Source organism: Trifolium pratense, linkage group LG5, assembly GCF_020283565.1.
Source record: "Trifolium pratense cultivar HEN17-A07 linkage group LG5, ARS_RC_1.1, whole genome shotgun sequence".
NCBI lineage: Eukaryota > Viridiplantae > Streptophyta > Magnoliopsida > Fabales > Fabaceae > Trifolium > Trifolium pratense.
This window is the reverse complement of record NC_060063.1, coordinates 29306501-29326300: the sequence shown is the minus strand read 5'-3', so window position 1 is coordinate 29326300 and position 19800 is coordinate 29306501. Positions and strand designations below refer to the sequence as shown.

At 33.4% G+C, this 19800-nt stretch overlaps 1 protein-coding gene and 1 long non-coding RNA gene across 2 annotated transcripts; both read right to left on the bottom strand.

The window, feature by feature from the left end:
- Positions 1-1049: 1049 nt before the first annotated feature.
- On the bottom strand, positions 1050-2060 carry LOC123885014 (NDR1/HIN1-like protein 26). The gene has a single exon (XM_045934247.1). The coding sequence runs from the start codon at positions 1925-1927 to the stop codon at positions 1160-1162; it is 768 nt and encodes a 255-aa protein (XP_045790203.1). The 5' UTR covers positions 1928-2060; the 3' UTR covers positions 1050-1159.
- Positions 2061-10238: 8178 nt separating this feature from the next.
- Positions 10239-18142, bottom strand: LOC123883000. Its single transcript, XR_006800091.1, has 4 exons — positions 17592-18142; positions 17394-17496; positions 11748-11844; positions 10239-10326 (listed from the first exon to the last, which is right to left on the bottom strand). It is a non-coding gene; the product is annotated as an uncharacterized LOC123883000 (long non-coding RNA).
- Positions 18143-19800: the final 1658 nt, after the last annotated feature.

The window sequence follows — 19800 nt, the reverse complement described above, 5'->3', positions numbered from 1 at the left end:
ATTTTGTATAAATATTTGGATATTAAATAAAAATTCAATGTTTTTTATGAATTCAAATTTTTTTATAATACTTAGTTAGGCCCGAATTATAGGTTTACCCTTAGGCCACAAAAATCTAAGAAACGGCCCTAATAAAACCCTTCATGTATAATGGAACATGACAGAGACAAAGGGTTTTGAAGAAGAAGATATGGTGCAACTTGTATGACTATCCCAAAATCCAAGGGTACCGGCAAGTGAATCTCTTTTTAAGAGGACGGAAAGTAACATGTTGGAGGTTGAAGAGGTTGTGGTGCAACTTGTGGAATTGTCTAAAATTTTGAGGGTTGAAGAGGCGTATGCAGTAGCGGAGACAAGGCCCAGCCAGCCCCGGCTCGGCCCAAAATTTTTGGTATTTTAGGGGTTAGTTCAGGGCAAAATTGAAATTTTTAGAGATTAATTTATGGTAAAACTGAGATATTTTGTTCAAAATTGAATTTTTTTTTTTAGTACAAAACTGAAATTTTTGTTTAAAACTGAGATTTTGCCTGGACTTAAAAATTTTCTAGCTCCGCGACCAGTTGTATGGGATGCTTGTGGGACTACCAAGGGTGGTCGATTGCAAATGGGGTCAGTGCCAAGGTTAAGGTTAAAATGGGATTTTGACTTGATCATTTGTCTTCATAGATAATGGACATCACACTGTTTTAAAGTTAAAATGTAGATTTGTAGAGAATATATATGCCCCAAAATCAAGGTTTTTTTTAGGATGGAGCATGATAATTTGAATAAGATTTGAGGCTGGAGCTTGATGATTCAAGCAACCTTGACAAATTTGAATTTAAAATGTCTCGCATTCAATGCAACATTTGAGATGGTTCATATTTCCACTTTATCAGATTATATTCACATAAAAATTTAAAATACAAATCATTCAATCTTTATCCAACAGTTGGATATTTTTTAATTCATCTAGTCCAAATCCAAATATATAAAAGAGTTTGTAAATCTCTTTCTTCCTCCTATCATACACAAAATTAAGGATTTAAGGATATAGTATAAAGATGAGGTGGGAAAAATCATTTTCTTAAAAAAGGATTACAATTTATGTTACACATGCAAAAAGATTAAGATACACACATTAATATATTTTATTGAACACAAATATAGCTAGCTAGCTTCATGTATCCACATCACAAACTGGAGCACCAATCAGAGGAATCTGACCCACAATACCTTTCTTCAAACCCAACAATAAATCACACTTAGCATACAAACCATAATGAGCAGATTTTATCTCACCACTTTTCCACTTCAACCTACCTTGTAATATAAGTTTCACACCCACCACACCATAATTCTCATCCACCATCAAACCATTCAACACTTCCACCGAAACCGGAACCGGCACGCCTCCTAACTCAGGCGACAACGAAACTGTTCCGTGCTTCTCCAAGAAAAACGACGGAAGCACAACATGTGGCGTAATCGGATGGTTTCTATATGAAACAAAGGCAGAAAGCCTATCAAAGTAAATGGAAACACGCCTGTTTGGGTTCCTTATGAAGATTGTGAATTGCATTGAGATTGACATGAATGGTGGTGAAGTTGCATTGAGGCCATAGATTGCAGCACTTGTGACTGTAATGTGAGGTTTTGAAGGATGATATGCAAGCCATAAGATTAAGATTATGATTCCAAGTATGAGGAAAAAGATTGTGATGCATATGCAATGTTCGCGTTTTGGAGCATTCGGTACTCTATAACGAGGAATCATATTACCTTTGTGTTCCATGGGATATTGATGATTTTGTTGATGTTGTTGTTGTGGTGGTGGTGTCATCTTGATAGGGAAATAACGTTGTGAATGGTGCGGAGTTGGATCGTGACGCTGTGAATGATGTGGAGTTGGATCATCTTCGTGATGCATTTGAAGTATTTCTTCCATTGTGTGTGTTAGAGACTTAGAGTGTGTGTAATTGTCAATGAATACAGGTTTTGTTTGTGAAACAAGTGAAAAAGTGAAAGGAAATGTATATAGAATTTGAATAGGAGGAATTTGAATAAGGTTACTTGGAATCCAAGCAAAACTCATTCTAATGGCTGATTATTTATCACATTACTGTATATTATGCTATGTGTATGTGTGTTACTTTCTGTTTTGTTCCTTGCTTTCTCTTTACCCAAGCTTGTTTTCTTTTTACTAACTTATAAAAAAATAATATTGTAGATTAATAATGAAGATAACAATAAAAATAGTAGTAATGAGCTAAAATATGGATGGCTAATGTATGGAGATAGTCTATCTCCATGTCACTTTAGTTTTATCATAAAAAGTAATATTGGGTATGTTTGAATTGTAGGTTTTTTAAAATAATTTAAATTTTTGCTCAAATATATTAATAATTTTGTATTTTGTTTTATAGTTCTCAAAATGTAAGTATATTAATGATTTTGTATTCTGTTTTATAATAATATATAAATAATTTTGGTATTCGGCTTTAGGACTGACTAATCCAAGGGGACCAATCTCACCACCCACTTGCGGGGGCCCCATTTAAAGCCAGAGTTTTTTTGCTCTGTATGGACTTAGCCCACCGAAATTGGCAACAGGGAGAATCGAACCTGAGACCTTGAGAGGAGCATATTCCAAGGATTCAAGACATCACTAGACCAACCCCAAGTGGGTTCTCAAAATGTATTCTGTTTTCCAAATTTAGCTTTTGTTGGTTTCGTTTTTTAATAACCTAGCTTTGGTTTCTTTGATTTTAAAACTTTTGGTTATACCATGCATGTTTCCCTAAACCATTTCCAGTGCAAAAATATTATATCAACACAAATTTTAAACACAAAACTAACAAATATACAGTTTTCTACCTTTTTCCCATTTGTTAATCTGTCTCGATATGCGTGTATAGACTCAATTTGTCTACTATGTCAAATACGTGTTTGGAAAAACTGCGTTGAAATAACACAGCTCTTTCCAATGGCTGATGTATAGACTCAAGTATAACAGGTGCTCCATATAACGAAGTATAAACATCATAGTCACGATCAAATTACCTAAGTGCATGTTTGATATCATAGAATCACGGTGGCTCACCTTTATTTTACCAAATTCACCATGATACCTACTTGGAACTGATATCCAAAAGAGTAAGCATTACTGTTGGATTTCATATAGTTTTTTCTGTTATGAAAGAATTTCATATAGTTAATGTCATATAACTTAATCCAGGGAGCCAGACATCAGAGTCGCTCAAGGAGCCAAGTTCGATGTCTTCTTATATTAACAGAATTTTGTTGTAGTTCTTAAGTATTGTTTTTGACAATATCACAATGACATTAGCATTTTGTCAAATTTACAGTCAATCAAATCATACATTTAATAAATAAAAAAATAGAAATGCCTTTTCTTTCTAGGAAAATTAATGTGAAAGCTGTAAAATGACTAGTAAATTTCTTTTTCCTCACAAAAATAGAAGCCAAAAACAGAGAAAAAGGACAGAATGAACCCAAGAGATGATACCAGGTATGCAAGATCATGTGGCTGGATTTGAATTTTGAGCCTTTGACTGATGATGTATGGACATTGCCTCATCATGTTCCCGAAACTTCCAAAACATATTTGCCCCACAATTGCATTATTAATTACTAATGCTTTTGCTCAGAAAAGTCCCTGCACTAATTTTTTGAAGGATCATTACCATCAAAGCACTTATTAAGATCATTACCATTGTGTTTTTACTAATTACTATTTATAGATAGATTTTACAAGCTTAGAAAATACTTTCTCTCATTAAGATCATTACCATTGTGTTTTATTCCGAATGAATTAGTTGGTACTAGAAATGTTGGAAAAAGTGAACGAAAAGAAAAGAGTAATAAGAAGTGAAAAGGATAGAGCACTTCCCAACCAGACATTCCTTGCACTAAACCAAGAAAGAGGGCTGGTTAGGGCAAAGCATCCGAGGTCTTAGAAAGTGGGGAATATTTAGCCTGTGAGGGTCTAGCCAGCATCACAATCACAAGGACTCCAAACTTTCAATTTTGATACAAGATCACCCAATTGTCGAGATAACAACAAACCATATAGATTGCCAAGCATCCCGATACTCGTTCCCAAAGTGCAAAAACCCATTGAAACTAAAGAAAGTGACTCATACAATCATTATGCAAAACTCCAACCAACCAACCATTTCAATATCCATTTCAATTTGTCAATATCCCAACCTCCAAATCTACATTTTTTTCTAAGAAGCTAAATTAGTCCATCCAAATTAGCACCAGAGAAAATCGAACATGAGACCTCCAAAACTACATTAGCCAGCAACACATTGATTAAGTCATACGATGATACACCTACTGAATTTATTCCCTCGGCCACTTCCACACCAAAAGCCATTGCCCCTCCTATTCACCCAAATCTTCCACCATTGCATTTGGATCAACAACAATCCCATATTGAAACTTTTGCAAAAATTTAGTCATTTGCTGAATTGCTTAAAAAAATAAATTAAAAGCCTCAAACAAATTAGGCATGAATTTAGTTCTTTTCTTAAAATATATGGCTGACATTAGGATAATGCATTAGCCTATTTTCCATCACACTCATCAACATAAACGGTGTATTGTTGATGTTTAGCCTCTATTTACTATCTCAAGTCTCTCTCAATTTTGAGCCCATTCTTTCAAACAAGCACTTACGTCAATTAAATAAGAATTTTTTTTCTGTTCAATATGGTGTTTAATCATACACTAGACTAAACTATTCTTCCATAAGAGTTTACATCAGAAGAATGCACCTTTTAAAATTTCTATCCTTGAGCAAGCTAAGAGTCTTCTCTTGCTTAGTCAGATTCCATATCACCCACCCACTAGAACTTCCCCTTCTTCTCGAGTCTTTTTCTCCTTTATACCTTCACACTTTAGGTCAATTTACCCTATGCAAACCAGTCTAAATAAGGGTTAGTTAAGCCATGTCTCGATCAAACAATTATGTTTAAAACATCGAAACCCATATAGGTTAGGCAAGCTCTGAATAGAAAGATGTTATGCACATTCAGAAAACAAGTCAGCAACTATTAAAGTGAAAAAGCCATTTAATAGTTTCTTTCGACTAAATAAGAACACATCCAGTGGTATTGACAATATCGAATTTTGCATTCAAAGTCATCAAAGTCATATTAAAATTTTACATCTAAGATTACCAAGGCGCACATTAGTACACTACCATCATCCAATTTATGAAAAATGCCTGGTATAATTGCATCAAGGGTCATTTCAACATGCATTTCAAATTATGAATAAACATTAATATAGAAATTGCATTTAGGCCAACAATTGGTTATCAAGGCTCCAATACAGAATTTTGCATTCGAAGTCATCAAGGGACAATGTAACCAAAGCATACTACCATCATGCCAATTTATCATTACTAAAAAACCATCAAAGTCAATTTATCAAGGGCCATCTCGACGAATTTCAAGTTATGAATAAGAATTCACAATTAAAATGCATTTAGGCCAACAATTTAAGGTCATCAAGGCTCGAATATCGAATTTCGCATTAAGTCATCAAGGCACATATATTCAATTTTGCATCTTTGGTCACCAAAGGCATACTACCATCATCTATATTTATCATTGTGCAAAAAGCATCATACAATCATTGTATCAAAGGTCATCTCGACAAGCATATCAAGTTATGAATAAAAATTCATAATGAAATTGCATTTAGGCCAAAAATTTAGGGTCATCAAGGGACAAAACCATCGTCCCAATTTACCATTACGAAAAAAAAAAATTGTATAGTCATTGCATCAGACCAACAATTTAGGGACATCTAGGGATATGTACTCACCAAGAGCTTCACCAACATCCACTCCACAATGAAGGGCGATCTAGTCTGGCTTTGAAAGCACAAATTGACCAAGTTCATCACAGATTCAAATTCCAATGTCAACTCTATTTAAATTCGACGAAAATGATGCATCAATATTACATTTGAATCATCCCAGAGTTGGTCTTTTCCAATTAACAACAGCAGAATCTATCTGCGCCGCACTAGGCTCAGCAGCAGTAGCATTCTGCAAAGCACAAGCCCGTATCAAACCTGAAGGCTGACTATGAAAGCACAAATTGACCAAATTCATCACAGATTCATTCCAATGCCAACTCTATTTAAATTCGACGAAAAGAATGCATCAATATTATATTTGAATCATGGGTCTTTTCCAATTAACAACAACAAAATTTAGCATTCAAAGTCATCAAGGACATGGACATATACTCAATTTAGCATCTAAGGTAACCAAAAGCACACAACCATAATGTCAAGTTATGAATAAAAATTCATAATGAAATTGAATTTAGGCCAACAATTTAGGGTCATCAATTGACATATATTCAATTTTTGCATCTAAGGTCACTCGGGACAAAATCATCATCCCAATTTACCATTACGAAAAAGCATAGTATAGTCATCGTGTCAAGGATCGTCTCTAATTACATTTCATGTTATGACTTTCACGTTGAAGTTCCATTCAGACCATCAATTTAGGAACATTGAGGGACATATAATCAATTTAGGTACATCGAGGGACATATACTCAATTTCGCATCAGAGGCACCAAGGCACACAACCCTCTTCACACTATACCATAATAAGAAAATTGTTATTACGTACCGACTTGCATTTTGAATAAACATTCATATTTCAAATTGCATTTAGACCATCAAAATTTCCATGTATACCATCTTGATTCCATAAGAATAAAGAATTCATATTGTAAAGCCACTAGGATTTGGTCTAGTAGTGAGGGGTTTGAGTAGTCTACATTATAGGTCCTGAGTTCGATCCCCACCTCATTGTAAACGAAAAAAAAAATTTCATATTGTAAGCCACATATTTGGTAAATAAAGATCATCTCATTAACTCGTACAAACACAGCATCTCAAGACTAATCTAGAATTCTTTTAGCAACTACGTAATTTCTTAGGGCCGAAATTAACATTCTTAGGCATGAAAAATCAAGATTCACCACACTCATGGATAATCAATGCATACAAAAAACTACCCAAAAGAACATTCCTGTCACACAATATTTTGGAGAACCTGTGTTCCTTCACGATAGACAAAATTGAGTCAAATCAATTAGAAAAAATTCCAAAAGATAAATGATAAAAAATTGAAAACATAGATATAGAAGGTGATAAAAATCACAAGAAATCACATTGATACAAGCGAAACTGCTAAACCTGAATGGAATTGCAGAGTATCAAAGCTTCAAATTCTTTTCTATTTCTACATTAATAGCTAACAATTAGGGGTTATAACGCTCAAATATCGAATTTTGCATTCGAATTCATGAAGTGACATTTACTCAATTTCACATCTAAGGTAAACAAAAGAAAATTTCCATCATGCCAATTTATCATTATTAAAAAAGCATCATAGAGTCACTGTATCAAGGGTCGTCTCGACATGCATATCAAGTTATGAACAAAAATTCATAATGAAATTGCATTTAGGCTAACAATTTAGGGTCATCAAGGGACATATATTCAATTTTCGCATCAAAGGTCACACATGTCACAGACACAAAACCATTATGAAAAAGCATTTTTTAGTCACCGCAACAAGTGTCATTTCGACTTATATTTCAAGTTATCACTAAGTATTCACATTGAAATTGCATTCATTCAGACCATCAATTTAGGGACATCGTGGGACATATATACAAGTTAGGGACATCAAGGGACATATATTCAATTTAGGGACATCGAGAGACATATATTTAATCTAGGGACATCGCTGGACATATATACTATTTCGCTTCTATGGCACCATAAGTCATCTCCACTTACATTTGAAGTCATGAATAACCATTCACACTGAAATTCCATTCATGCCATCAATTTAGGGACATCGAAGAACCAATACTCAATTTAGAGACATCGATAGACATATATTTAATTTCAGGACATTGAGGGACATATATTCATTTTACATACATCAATGGACATATATACTATTTCACATCTATGGCGCCACGGGTCCTCTCCACTTACATTTGAAGTTATGAGTAAGCATTGACATATGAAATTCCATTCAAGCCATCAATTTAGGGACATCGAGGGACAAATACTCATTTTAGGGACATCGAGGGACATATAGTCAATTTCGGGACATCAAGGGACATATACTCAATTTTGTATCAAAGGCACCAAGGCACACAACCATCTTCCATTTAAGCCATCAATTTAGGGACATCGAGGGACAAATACTCAATTTAGGGATATTGAGGGACATCGAGGGATGTATAGTCAATTTCGGGACATCGAGGGACATGTACTCAATTTTACATCAAAGGCACCAAGGCACACAACCATTTCCCAAATTTCGCATCTATGGCACCATAAGTCATCTCCACTTACATTTGAAGTTATGAATAAACATTCACATTGAAATTCCATTCAGGCCATCAATTTAGGGACATCGAAGAACCAATGCTCAATTTAGAGACATCAAGAGACATATATTTAATTTCGAGACATCGAGGGACATATATTTATTGTAGAGACATCAATGGACAGATATACATTTTCACATCTATGGCGCCACGGGTCCTCTCCACTTACATTTGAAGTTATTAATAAGCATTGACATATGAAATTCCAATCAAGCCATCAATTTAGGGACATCAATGGACAAATACTCAATTTAGGGACATCGAGGGACATATAGTTAATTTCAGGACATCAAGGCACACAACCATCTTCCATTCAAGCCATCAATTTAGGGACATCGAGGGACAAATACTCAATTTAGGGACATTGAGGGACATATAGTCAATTTCGGGACATCGAGGGACATGTACTCAATTTTGCATCAAATGCACCAAGGCACACAACCATCTTCCAAATTTCGCATCTATGGCACCATAAGTCATCTCTACTTACACTTGAAGTTATGAATAAACATTCACATTGAAATTCCATTCAGGCCATCAATTTAGGGACATCGAAGAACCAATACTCGATTTTGAGACATCGACAAACATAAATTTAATTTCAGCACATCGAGGGACATATATGCATTTTAGAGACATCGATGGACATATTTACTATTTTAGAGACATCAATGGACATATATACTATTTCACATCTATGGCGTCACGGATCCTCTCCACTTACATTTCAAGTTATGAATAAGCATTGACATATGAAATTCCATTCAAGCCATCAATTTAGGGACATTGAGGGACAGATACTCAATTTAGGGACATTCAGGGATATATAGTCAATTTCGGGACATTTTGCATCAAAGGAATCAACACACGCAACCATCTTGCAAATTTACCATAATAAGAAAATCATTATCAAGTCTCAACTTGCATTTCGAATAAATGTTCATATCTCAAATTGTGTTTAGAACATCAAAACTTCCATGCATACTATCCTGATTCCATATGAATGTTTTGTTATAGAAATAGTTTAGACATAAGCACCAATATGATAAGTGTTTATAGCATAAACTCTTAATTAAATTGTTTAAAAACTGAAAACTAACACTAACAGAGCTATGTTAGAGTTTCTGGAGTATATGAACTTCTTGTTTGATAAGGTCCTTGCACTAGTTGAATCATCTTTATCTAAGAAAGCTGATAATCATTGGTTAAGAGAGAGAGAGAGAGAGAGAGAGAGAGAGAGAGAGAAATCTAGTCCATATACTACACGGACAGTAGAAAAATGGGGCAAACACTTGCAAATAGCCAACCATTTTACCCACATTTATGACCTCTATCATTATATTAGTTTTTATGTAAACAAGTCTAAGATCTTTGCCTTACTGAAATTTGAAAAGATACAAGAACATCAAACTTGCAAGTTTCAACCAAGTAATATAGCAAAGTGGTTTGAATATTGATAAAAGTCGCTCAGGCCACAACCCCCTTGTTACTTATTGAATTTCATTTTACTTATTCAATTAATATCCCTTGTTACTTATTCAATCTCATTTTACATGCAAGTACTATACATATATCACCTATATACTGCTTCTAATCTGAAGCCTCTTTGAAAATGGAAAGTGTATATATAATTTGTAGTTTTTTTTTACCTTCAAATTCGGAGTGAAAAATTCAAGTTTGGAAGTTAGTGGAAGCTCACAAAAACACCAGACCTGCAGCCAAAGCAATCATTAAAATAACAAATGCAAATGTTAAGAAATCAAAGCACACAAAAATCAGTGTAAAGCTGTTTCAAAGGTCAATCTGTTCAGTAGTGTCACTCCATGTCCTATCTCTGTGTTTTGCAACAGCCATGGCCTTCTTCATCTCCTATTCTGAAGTTAAAACCTTAAGCAATCACACCTCAATAGTAAAAATCAAAGTGATGTAATGTAATAACTAAAAGTAACAAGGCATTTTAAGAACCTGATTGATAGCAATATCAACTTATTCATTCAATTAAAAAGTAAAATCTCATTTAGTTAAATTAAGAAATTTTAAAATAGTTTACCACTACAAGGTTGATTCAATTATACACACTAAGGGTGTGGCATGTGATGTAAATTTTGTACAAGACATCATATGAGAACCCAAGCAGAACTCAATCAACACAAGACATATCCCTTGAAGACAATAATATCCAAGGGTAACTCAAAAACTCCATAAGAGACATTAAGCTACATATATATTTTCCAAACTCAAGTGTGTAGCAAGAAACTACCCAAAGTCAGAAATTCAAAAAATCATAAACTATAATTAAAAACGAAATTAATTGGATCACTTTTAAGGGATCAAAGGGTTGTCCTGGCCTTTCATTTCCTGTTATTCAATTGAACCTAGTTATAATGCTAACTTCCAAAGCAAAAACAATATAAATTTCAGAATTGAAACGGTGCCATCGTCACTGAGAACATTGGTATCAAGCAAAACCTGTGGTTGACCCTCCAAAGTCCAAACCATCCTGGACATAAAGGACGCTCTGAGGTTGAAAACTGATATTGTGGAAGTAAAAGTAGGTGTTAAGCCCTCTTTTGAAAGGAGCAGAATAACGAGGATGATCAAACACCATTTTGATTGTGTTACCAAGTTTGGTTCTAAAATAATGGCATGTTTTTGTACAAAGTCCGTCAACACAACCTGTTTTTGTACAAAGTCTTTGACTAGTTCTGCATCAGGGTTTTCAAGCCTAATAAAACAAAAACAAATTAAGCATGGATGAGTCACTGAGTGTGTTAACGCCGTGATAGTTGTCAACGACGGAGTGGTCTCTGTGAGGAATAGGATATTGGATGGCTTCATCATGGAAGGCAGAGAGTGAACCCATTCTTCTTGTTGTCGTTGTTGTTGTAAAGAGGAATGTTGAAGTAGAAGAAGAAAAAAGTAGGAAGGAAGTTTGGGTAAGTGGTATGGTAAGAAGGAAGAAAGTAGCGGCAATGGCAATGACAATGGGTATATATGATGACAACATCATCACTGCTATTTATTGGGCGTTGCCAAGTTTCACTTTCTATTCAAAATTCTCTTCCCACAAATCTATCATCCCATTGCATTACATTATAGTGTAAACGAAAGAGAGGCATTATCTCGCCATTTTGAGTCATTCTGTCTGTGTCCTCTCGTCTCGCTTACAAACAAACAATACAAGGATTCTCATTAAAGTAAATCTATTAAGTGTTTATAGCATAAACTCTTAATTAAATCACATTACAGACGAAAAAGACACAAATCAATTACATGTAAAGTTATAGCAACTTACTATTATTATGAAGGGTAGAATGGAACTCAAGTGAAGATAAATATCTTCCAACATCTGGTGACTTTAATAGTGGATGAGAACTCAGAGTAACAAGTTCCTACAATTCCACATCAGGATAGTAATAAGGATATAACAACAACACAAAGTTAAACATGGATTTAAGCAAAAACAATAAAATAATAACCTTGACAATTAGAATTGAGAGTGAATTGAATCCACACTCCTTAGCAACGTCGTCGTTTAATGGCTGAACACAAGTTGCACGGGACATAAATTCAATTTAGGGACATGGATGGACATATATACTATTTCGCATCTATAGCACCAAATGTCATTTCCACTTACATTTGAAGTTATGAATAAGCATTCACATTCAAGTGCCATTCAGACAATCAATTTAGGGAATATCGAGGGACATATACTCAATTTAGGGACATTAGGGACATATACTCAATTTAGTATCAAAGGTACCAAGGCACACAACCTTCTTCACAATTGCCGTAATAAGAAAATCATTATCAAGTATCAGCTTGCATTTAGACCATCAAAATTTTCATGTATACCATCCTGATTCCATATGAATATAGAATTCATATTGTAAGCGCATATTTGGTAAAAAAAAAAATTCATCTTATTAGGTCATCCAAACACAGCATCCCAAGACTTGTTTCAAGAATTCTTTGAGCAACTACGCAATTTCATAGGGTCAAATTAACCTTCTTAGGCATGAAAAATTAAGATTCACTGATTTAGTACACTCTTGAATAATCAAAGCATACAAAAACTATGCAAAACAACATTTGTGTCGAACAATATTTCAGAGAATTTGCATTACTCAATGAAACGCAAAATTGAGTCAAATCAATTAGAACAAATTCCAAAAGATAAAGAATAAAAAAGTGAAAACAAAGATGTATAAGTGATAAAAATCACAAGATAACCAAAAGCACACCACCATCATGCCAACTTATCATTATTAAAAAAGCATCATAAAGTCACTGTATCATAGCTCGTCTCGATATGCATATCAAGTTATGAATAAAAATTCATAATAAAATTGAATTTAGGCCAACAATTTACGGTCATCAAGGGACATATATTCAATTTTTGCATCTAAGATCACTCGACACAAAATCATCATCCCAATTTACCATTACCAACAGCATAGTATACTCATTGCATCAAGGGTCATCTCCACTTACATTTCAAATTATGAATAAGCATTCACATTGAAATTGCATTCATTCAAACCTTCAATCTAGGGACATCAAGGGACATATATTCACGTTAGGGCATCGAAGGACATATTTAGGGACATGGATGGACATATATACTATTTCGCATTTATCGCAACAAGTGTCATCTCCACTTACATTTGAAAGTTATGAATAAGCATTGACATTCAAGTTCCATTCAGACCATCAATTTAGGGACATCGAGGGACATATACTCAATTTAGGGACATTGACTCCATTTCGCATCAAAATTACCAAGGCACACAACCTTCTTCGCATCAAAGTTTCAGCTTGCATTTAGACCATCAAAATTTTCATGTATACCATCCTGATTCCATATGAATATAGAATTCATATTGTAAGCCGCAAATTTAGTAAGAAAAATTCATATTATTGGATCATCCAAACACAGCATCCCAGGACTTGTCTTAAGAATTCTTTTAGCAACTACGCAATTTCGTAAGGCCCAAATTAACCTTCTTAAGCATGAAAAATTAAGATTCACTTATTAGCACACTCTTGGATAATCAATGCATACAAAAACTACCCAAAACAACATTTGTGTCGAACAATATTTCGGAGAATTTGTGTTACTTCACGAAAGACAAAATTGAGTCAAATCAATTAGAAAACATTCTAAAAGATAAAGGATAAAAAATTGAAAACATAGACGTAGAAGTGATAAAAATCAAAGCAATCAAATTGATACAAGCAACGCTACCAAATCTGAACGGATTTACAAGAGAGTCGTAGAAGGTCCAATCAAGAATCTTAAAATTCTTTTCCATTCTACATTAATAGCCAACAATTTAGAGGTAGTAAGACTCAAATATTTAATTTTGCATCATAGTAACATATACTCAATTTCACATCTAAGGTAACCAAAAGCACACTACCATTCATCATGCCAACTTACCATTATTAAAAAAGTATCATAGAGTCACTGTATCATGGGTCGCCTAGATATGCATATCAAGTCATGAATAAAAATTCATAATGAAATTGAATTTAATCGAACAATTTACCGTCATCATCCCAATTCATATATTCAATTTTTGCATCTAAGATCACTTAGCACAAAATCATCATCCCAATTTACCAATAGCAAAGGCATAATATAGTCATTGCATCAAGGGTCGTCACCACTTAAATTTCAAGTTATGACTAAGCATTCACATTGAAACTGCATTTACCAGGACCTTCAATTTAGAGACATCGAGGGACATATATTCCAGTTAGAAGCATCAAGGGAGATATATTGAATTTAGGGACATCGAGTGACATATATACTATTTCTATCTATGGTGCCACGGGTCATCTTCACTTACATTTGAAGTTATGAATCAGCATTCACATTTAAATTCCATTAAAGCCATCACATTGTGGGACTATTCTCAATTTAGGGACGTTTACTCAATATAGGGACAACCAGGGACATAAACTCAATTTCACATAAAAGGCATCATTTGAAGTTATGAATAAGCATTCACATTTAAATTCCATTAAAGCCGTCAGTTTAGGGACATTGTGGGACTATTCTCAATTTAGGGACGTACTCAATATAGGGACATCCAGGGACATAAACTCAATTTCACATCAAAGGCATTTGAAGTTTTGAATAAGCATTCACATTTAAATTCCATTAAAGCCGTCAATTTAGGGACATTAAGGGACATATATACAATTTAGAGACATTGAGGGAAATTTACTCAATACAGGGACATAGAGGGACATAAACCCAATTTCACATCAAAGGCATTTGAAGTGATGAATAAGCATTCACATTTAAATTCCATTAAAGCCGTCAGTTTAGGGACTATTCTCAATTTAGGGACATTTAGTCAATATAGGGACATCCAGGGACATAAACTCAATTTCACTTCAAAGGCATTTGAAGTTATCAATAAGCATTCACATTTAAATTCCATTAAAGCCTTCAGTTTAGGGACATTAGGGACATTTAGTCAATATAGGGACATCCAGTTACATAAACTCAATTTCACATCAAAGGCATTTGAAGTTATGACATATGAATAAGCATTCACATTTAAATTCCATTAAAGCCGTCAATTTAGGGACATTAAGGGACATATATACAACTTAGAGACATTGAGGGACATTTACTCAATACAGGGACAAAGAGGGGCATGAACCCAATTTCACATCAAAGGCATTTGAAGTGATGAATAAGCATTCAAATTTAAATTCCATTAAAGCCGTTAGTTTAGGGACATTGAGGGACATATTCACAATTTAGGGACATTTACTAATATACGTACATCCAACGACATAAACTCAATTTCACATCAAAGGCATTTTAAGTTATGAATAAGCATTCAAATTTAAATTCCAATAAAGCCATCAATTTAGAGACATTAAGGGATATATATACAATTTAGAGACATTGAGGGACATTTACTCAATACAGGGACATAAACCCAATTTCAAATCAAAGGCATTTGAAGTGATGAATAAGTATTCACATTTAAATTCCATTAAAGCCGTCAGCTTAGGGACATTGAGGGACTATTCTCAATTTAGGGACATTTAGTCAATATAGAGACATCCAGGGACATAAACTCAATTTCACATCAAAGGCATTTGAAGTAATGAATAAGCATTCACATTTAAATTCCATTAAAGCCCGCCGTCAATTTAGGGACATTAAGGGACATATATACAACTTAGAGACATTGAGGGACATTTACTCAATACAGGGACATAGAGGGGCATGAACCCAATTTCACATCAAAGGCATTTGAAGTGATGAATAAGCATTCAAATTTAAATTCCATTAAAGCCGTTAGTTTAGGGACATTGAGGGACATATTCACAATTTAGGGACATTTACTAATATACGTACATCCAGCGACATAAACTCAATTTCAGATCAAAGGCATTTTAAGTTATGAATAAGCATTCAAATTTAAATTCCAATAAAGCCATCAATTTAGAGACATTAAGGGATATATATACAATTTACAGACATTGAGGGACATTTACTCAATACAGGGACATAAACCCAATTTCACATCAAAGGCATTTGAAGTGATGAATAAGTATTCACATTTAAATTCCATTAAAGCCGTCAGCTTAGGGACATTGAGGGACTATTCTCAATTTAGGGACATTTAGTCAATATAGGGGCATCCAGGGACATAAACTCAATTTCACATCAAAGGCATTTGAAGTAATGAATAAGCATTCACATTTAAATTCCATTAAAGCCGTCAATTTAGGGACATTAAGGGACATATATACAACTTAGAGAGATTGAGGGACATTTACGCAATACAGGGACATAGAGGGGAATAAACCCAATTTCACATCAAAGGCATTTGAAGTGATGAATAAGCATTCAAATTTAAATTCCATTAAAGCCGTTAGTTTAGGGACATTGAGGGACATATTCTCAATTTAGGGACATCTACTAATATACGGACATCCAGGGACATAAACCCAATTTCACATCAAAGGCATTTGAAGTGATGAATAAGCATTCACATTTCAATTCCATTAAAGCCATCAGTTTAGGGACATTGAGGGACTATTCTGAATTTAGGGACATTTACTCAATATAGGGACATCTAGGGACATAAACTCAATTTCACATCAAAGGCATTTGAAGTTATGAATAAACATTCACATTTAAATTTCGTTAAAGCCGTCAATTTAGGGATATTAAGGGACATATATACAACTTAGAGGCATTGAGGGACATTTATTCAATACAGGGACATAAACCCAATTTCACATCAAAGGCATTTGAAGTGATGAATAGCATTCACATTTAAATTCCATTAAAGCCGTCAGTTTAGGGACATTGAGGGACATATTCTCAATTTAAGGACATTTACTAATATACGGACATCCAAGGACATAAACTCAATTTCACATCAAAGGCATTTGAAGTTATGAATAAGGATTCACATTTAAATTCCATGAAAGCCATCAATTTAGAGACATTAAGGGACATATATACAATTTAGGGACATTGAGGGACATAAACCCAATTTCACATCAAAGGCATTTGAAGTGATTAATAAGCATTCACATTTAAATTTCATTAAAGCCGTCAATTTAGGGACAAATTCTCAATTTAGGGACATTTACTAATATAGGGACATCCAAGGGACATAAACTCAATTTCACATCAAAGGTACTAAGGCAAACAACCATTTTCCCAATTTACTGTAATAAATAAATAAATCCTTATCATGTTTCGACTTGCATTTGGAATAAACATTTACATTTCAAATTGCATTTAGCCCATCAAAATTTTCAAGTATACTATCCTGATTCCATACGAATGTTTTCTTATAGAAATAGTTTAGACATAAAAAGACATTGAATTGTTTTTCCAAACAGAACCCAAATAAAATAAAAACAACATTATAGATGAAAAAGATACCTTACTAGCCTTGTGAAGGGTAGAATGAAACTCAAGTGAAGATAAATGTTTTCCACCATCTGGTGACTTCAATAGTGGATGAGAACTCAGAGTAACAAAGTTCCTACAATTCCACATCAAGATAGTAATTAGTATATAACAATTAACAACAACACACAATTAAACATGGATTTAAACAAGAAACAATAAAATAATAACCTTGACAGTTCAAATTGAGAGTGAAGTGAATCCACAGTACTAAGTTGTCGTTTAATGGTTTGATCCCAAGTTGCAAGGGCTTAGAATTCTTTTCCATTTCTACATATCTCTTTCAAATTGAATCAAGATTTTTAGGGTTCAGAAACATGAAACCCTAAATTAACGAAACTGAATCGTTCAAATAAATTTTGTAGGGTTTGAGAAATCAAGATTAATGAAAGAACGAATCAGTTATCTCTTTCAAATTGAATCAAGAATTTTCGGGTTCAGAAACATGAAACCCTAAAATAACGATACTGACTGAATCATTCAAATAAATTTTGTAGGGTTCGAGAAATTAAGATTGATGAAAGAACGAATCAATTTCGCAAGGAGAGAAGAAATTGGGTCGAAGAAAGATTGGCGGCGAGTTGACATTGTGGGTTTCTTACTAGGGTTGAATGAATCGATGATGAACTAGAAAAGAAATTGAATTCGGAGTTGGAAAGATTGAAAACGGTAACAAAGAAACCTAACACAAAGTCATAAACCTGATTATTATGAACCATAGTGTGTGTGGGCTTATTCTACGAGTCGTATTTATATGTGTCATGTGAAAAAGTATATTTGTAATTTATTTCTGACCGTTTAAAAAAAATAGTAATTTTCTTTTTTTGACAAAATAATTTACTTCTAGACCATAGTTTTGTCAACAAAAAAAAAATTATCTTTCTCAAAAAAAAAATTATTTCTAGACCAGTAATTAATTAATTTTTATTTTTTTTTTTATCTTTTTACATACATTTGTATTTTTACTATAATTTATTTCTATAAAAAAAATATTATTTAAAATTATATGATTTTATTTTTATCTATACTATATCTATTCTATACTATATATAAAGATAAAGAATATATATAAAGAGAATACATAATTTTTGGTGTGGAATTTTCATAATACCAACAATACCCTTGATTTTTTTTAGTAGCAACAAAAAAAAATTATTAACAAACTCATCAAAATATAAGGCACATCTTTTTTTTAGCAGCAAAACTCTTTTATCATAAGTTAGACACAGCCAGGCGCGGAACGCGCTTGCCTGACCCGCTAGTAAAATATAAAAATCTGAATTTTTTATGATCTTCTCCTTCCGAAGTTCCAATCCTTATTATAATTTATTTTTTTTAGATTCATATAATGTTTTTCTTTTTTTAGAGAAGATTCATATAATGTTAGATATATCTAGTCTATGAATCTAAAAAGTATAAAGTGAAAACGACTACTGTTTGAGCATACACGCTACTGCTTGCTAGCAAAAACGACTATAAAATTGTTATAATAATGAAACAAAGTAAGTTATAAAGATGGTTTGATAGCTGAGGTGGATGAGTTGAGTCACCTTATAAGAAGTCAACGGTATAACTCCCACCCACACTAAAAACTAACAATGATTACTAACACTAATATTGATTGTTTCAAAAGAAAAATAATGAAATAAAGTTCTACAATTTTAAATTATAGCAATTCTTAGAATAATTTATTTGAACTTTATTAACATCATCCATAATCAACTTGTAGTCATCTCAAATAAGGACTTCGATACAGTGCAGTCACTGTGATGCAGTCAGTGCATCACAGTCGTCTGATTAAAATCAAACGGTTCAGATTTAAATGCAGTTTAAATATAACAATTCTGATCATTAAATATAAGTCGTTCGATCTGGATCTAACGGATTTAAATTCACTGACTGCACATGCAGTCAAGGGTGCTGACTGCACCCAATCCAGGTCCCTCAAATAATACTTTTTGATAGCCCATATTAAGAATCCATAAAAAACTTTGATGCAAGCTACAAGCTTCTATTTTATTTTATTTTATCCTTTGTACTCATGAAGTTAGATTATTGAATTAATTGAACTAAGACTTAATTAGTAAAATGGTCCATTAAAAATATTTTTGGTTTCAGATTGGTCCCTTAATAAAAAATAAGTCCGAAAAGGTCCTTAAAGAAAAAAAAAAGTCTGAATAGGTCCCTTAAAGACATCCCCGTTAATCAGTTTGATCCCTAAAAAAAGGTCTGAATAGGACCAAACTGATTAAGGGATATGTCTTTAAGGGACCTATTCGGACAATTTTTTCTTTAAGGGACCAATGTAAAACCAAAAATATTTTTAAAGGACCATTTTACTAATTAAGTCTTCTACAAGTAATGAATCGCACATTTTAAC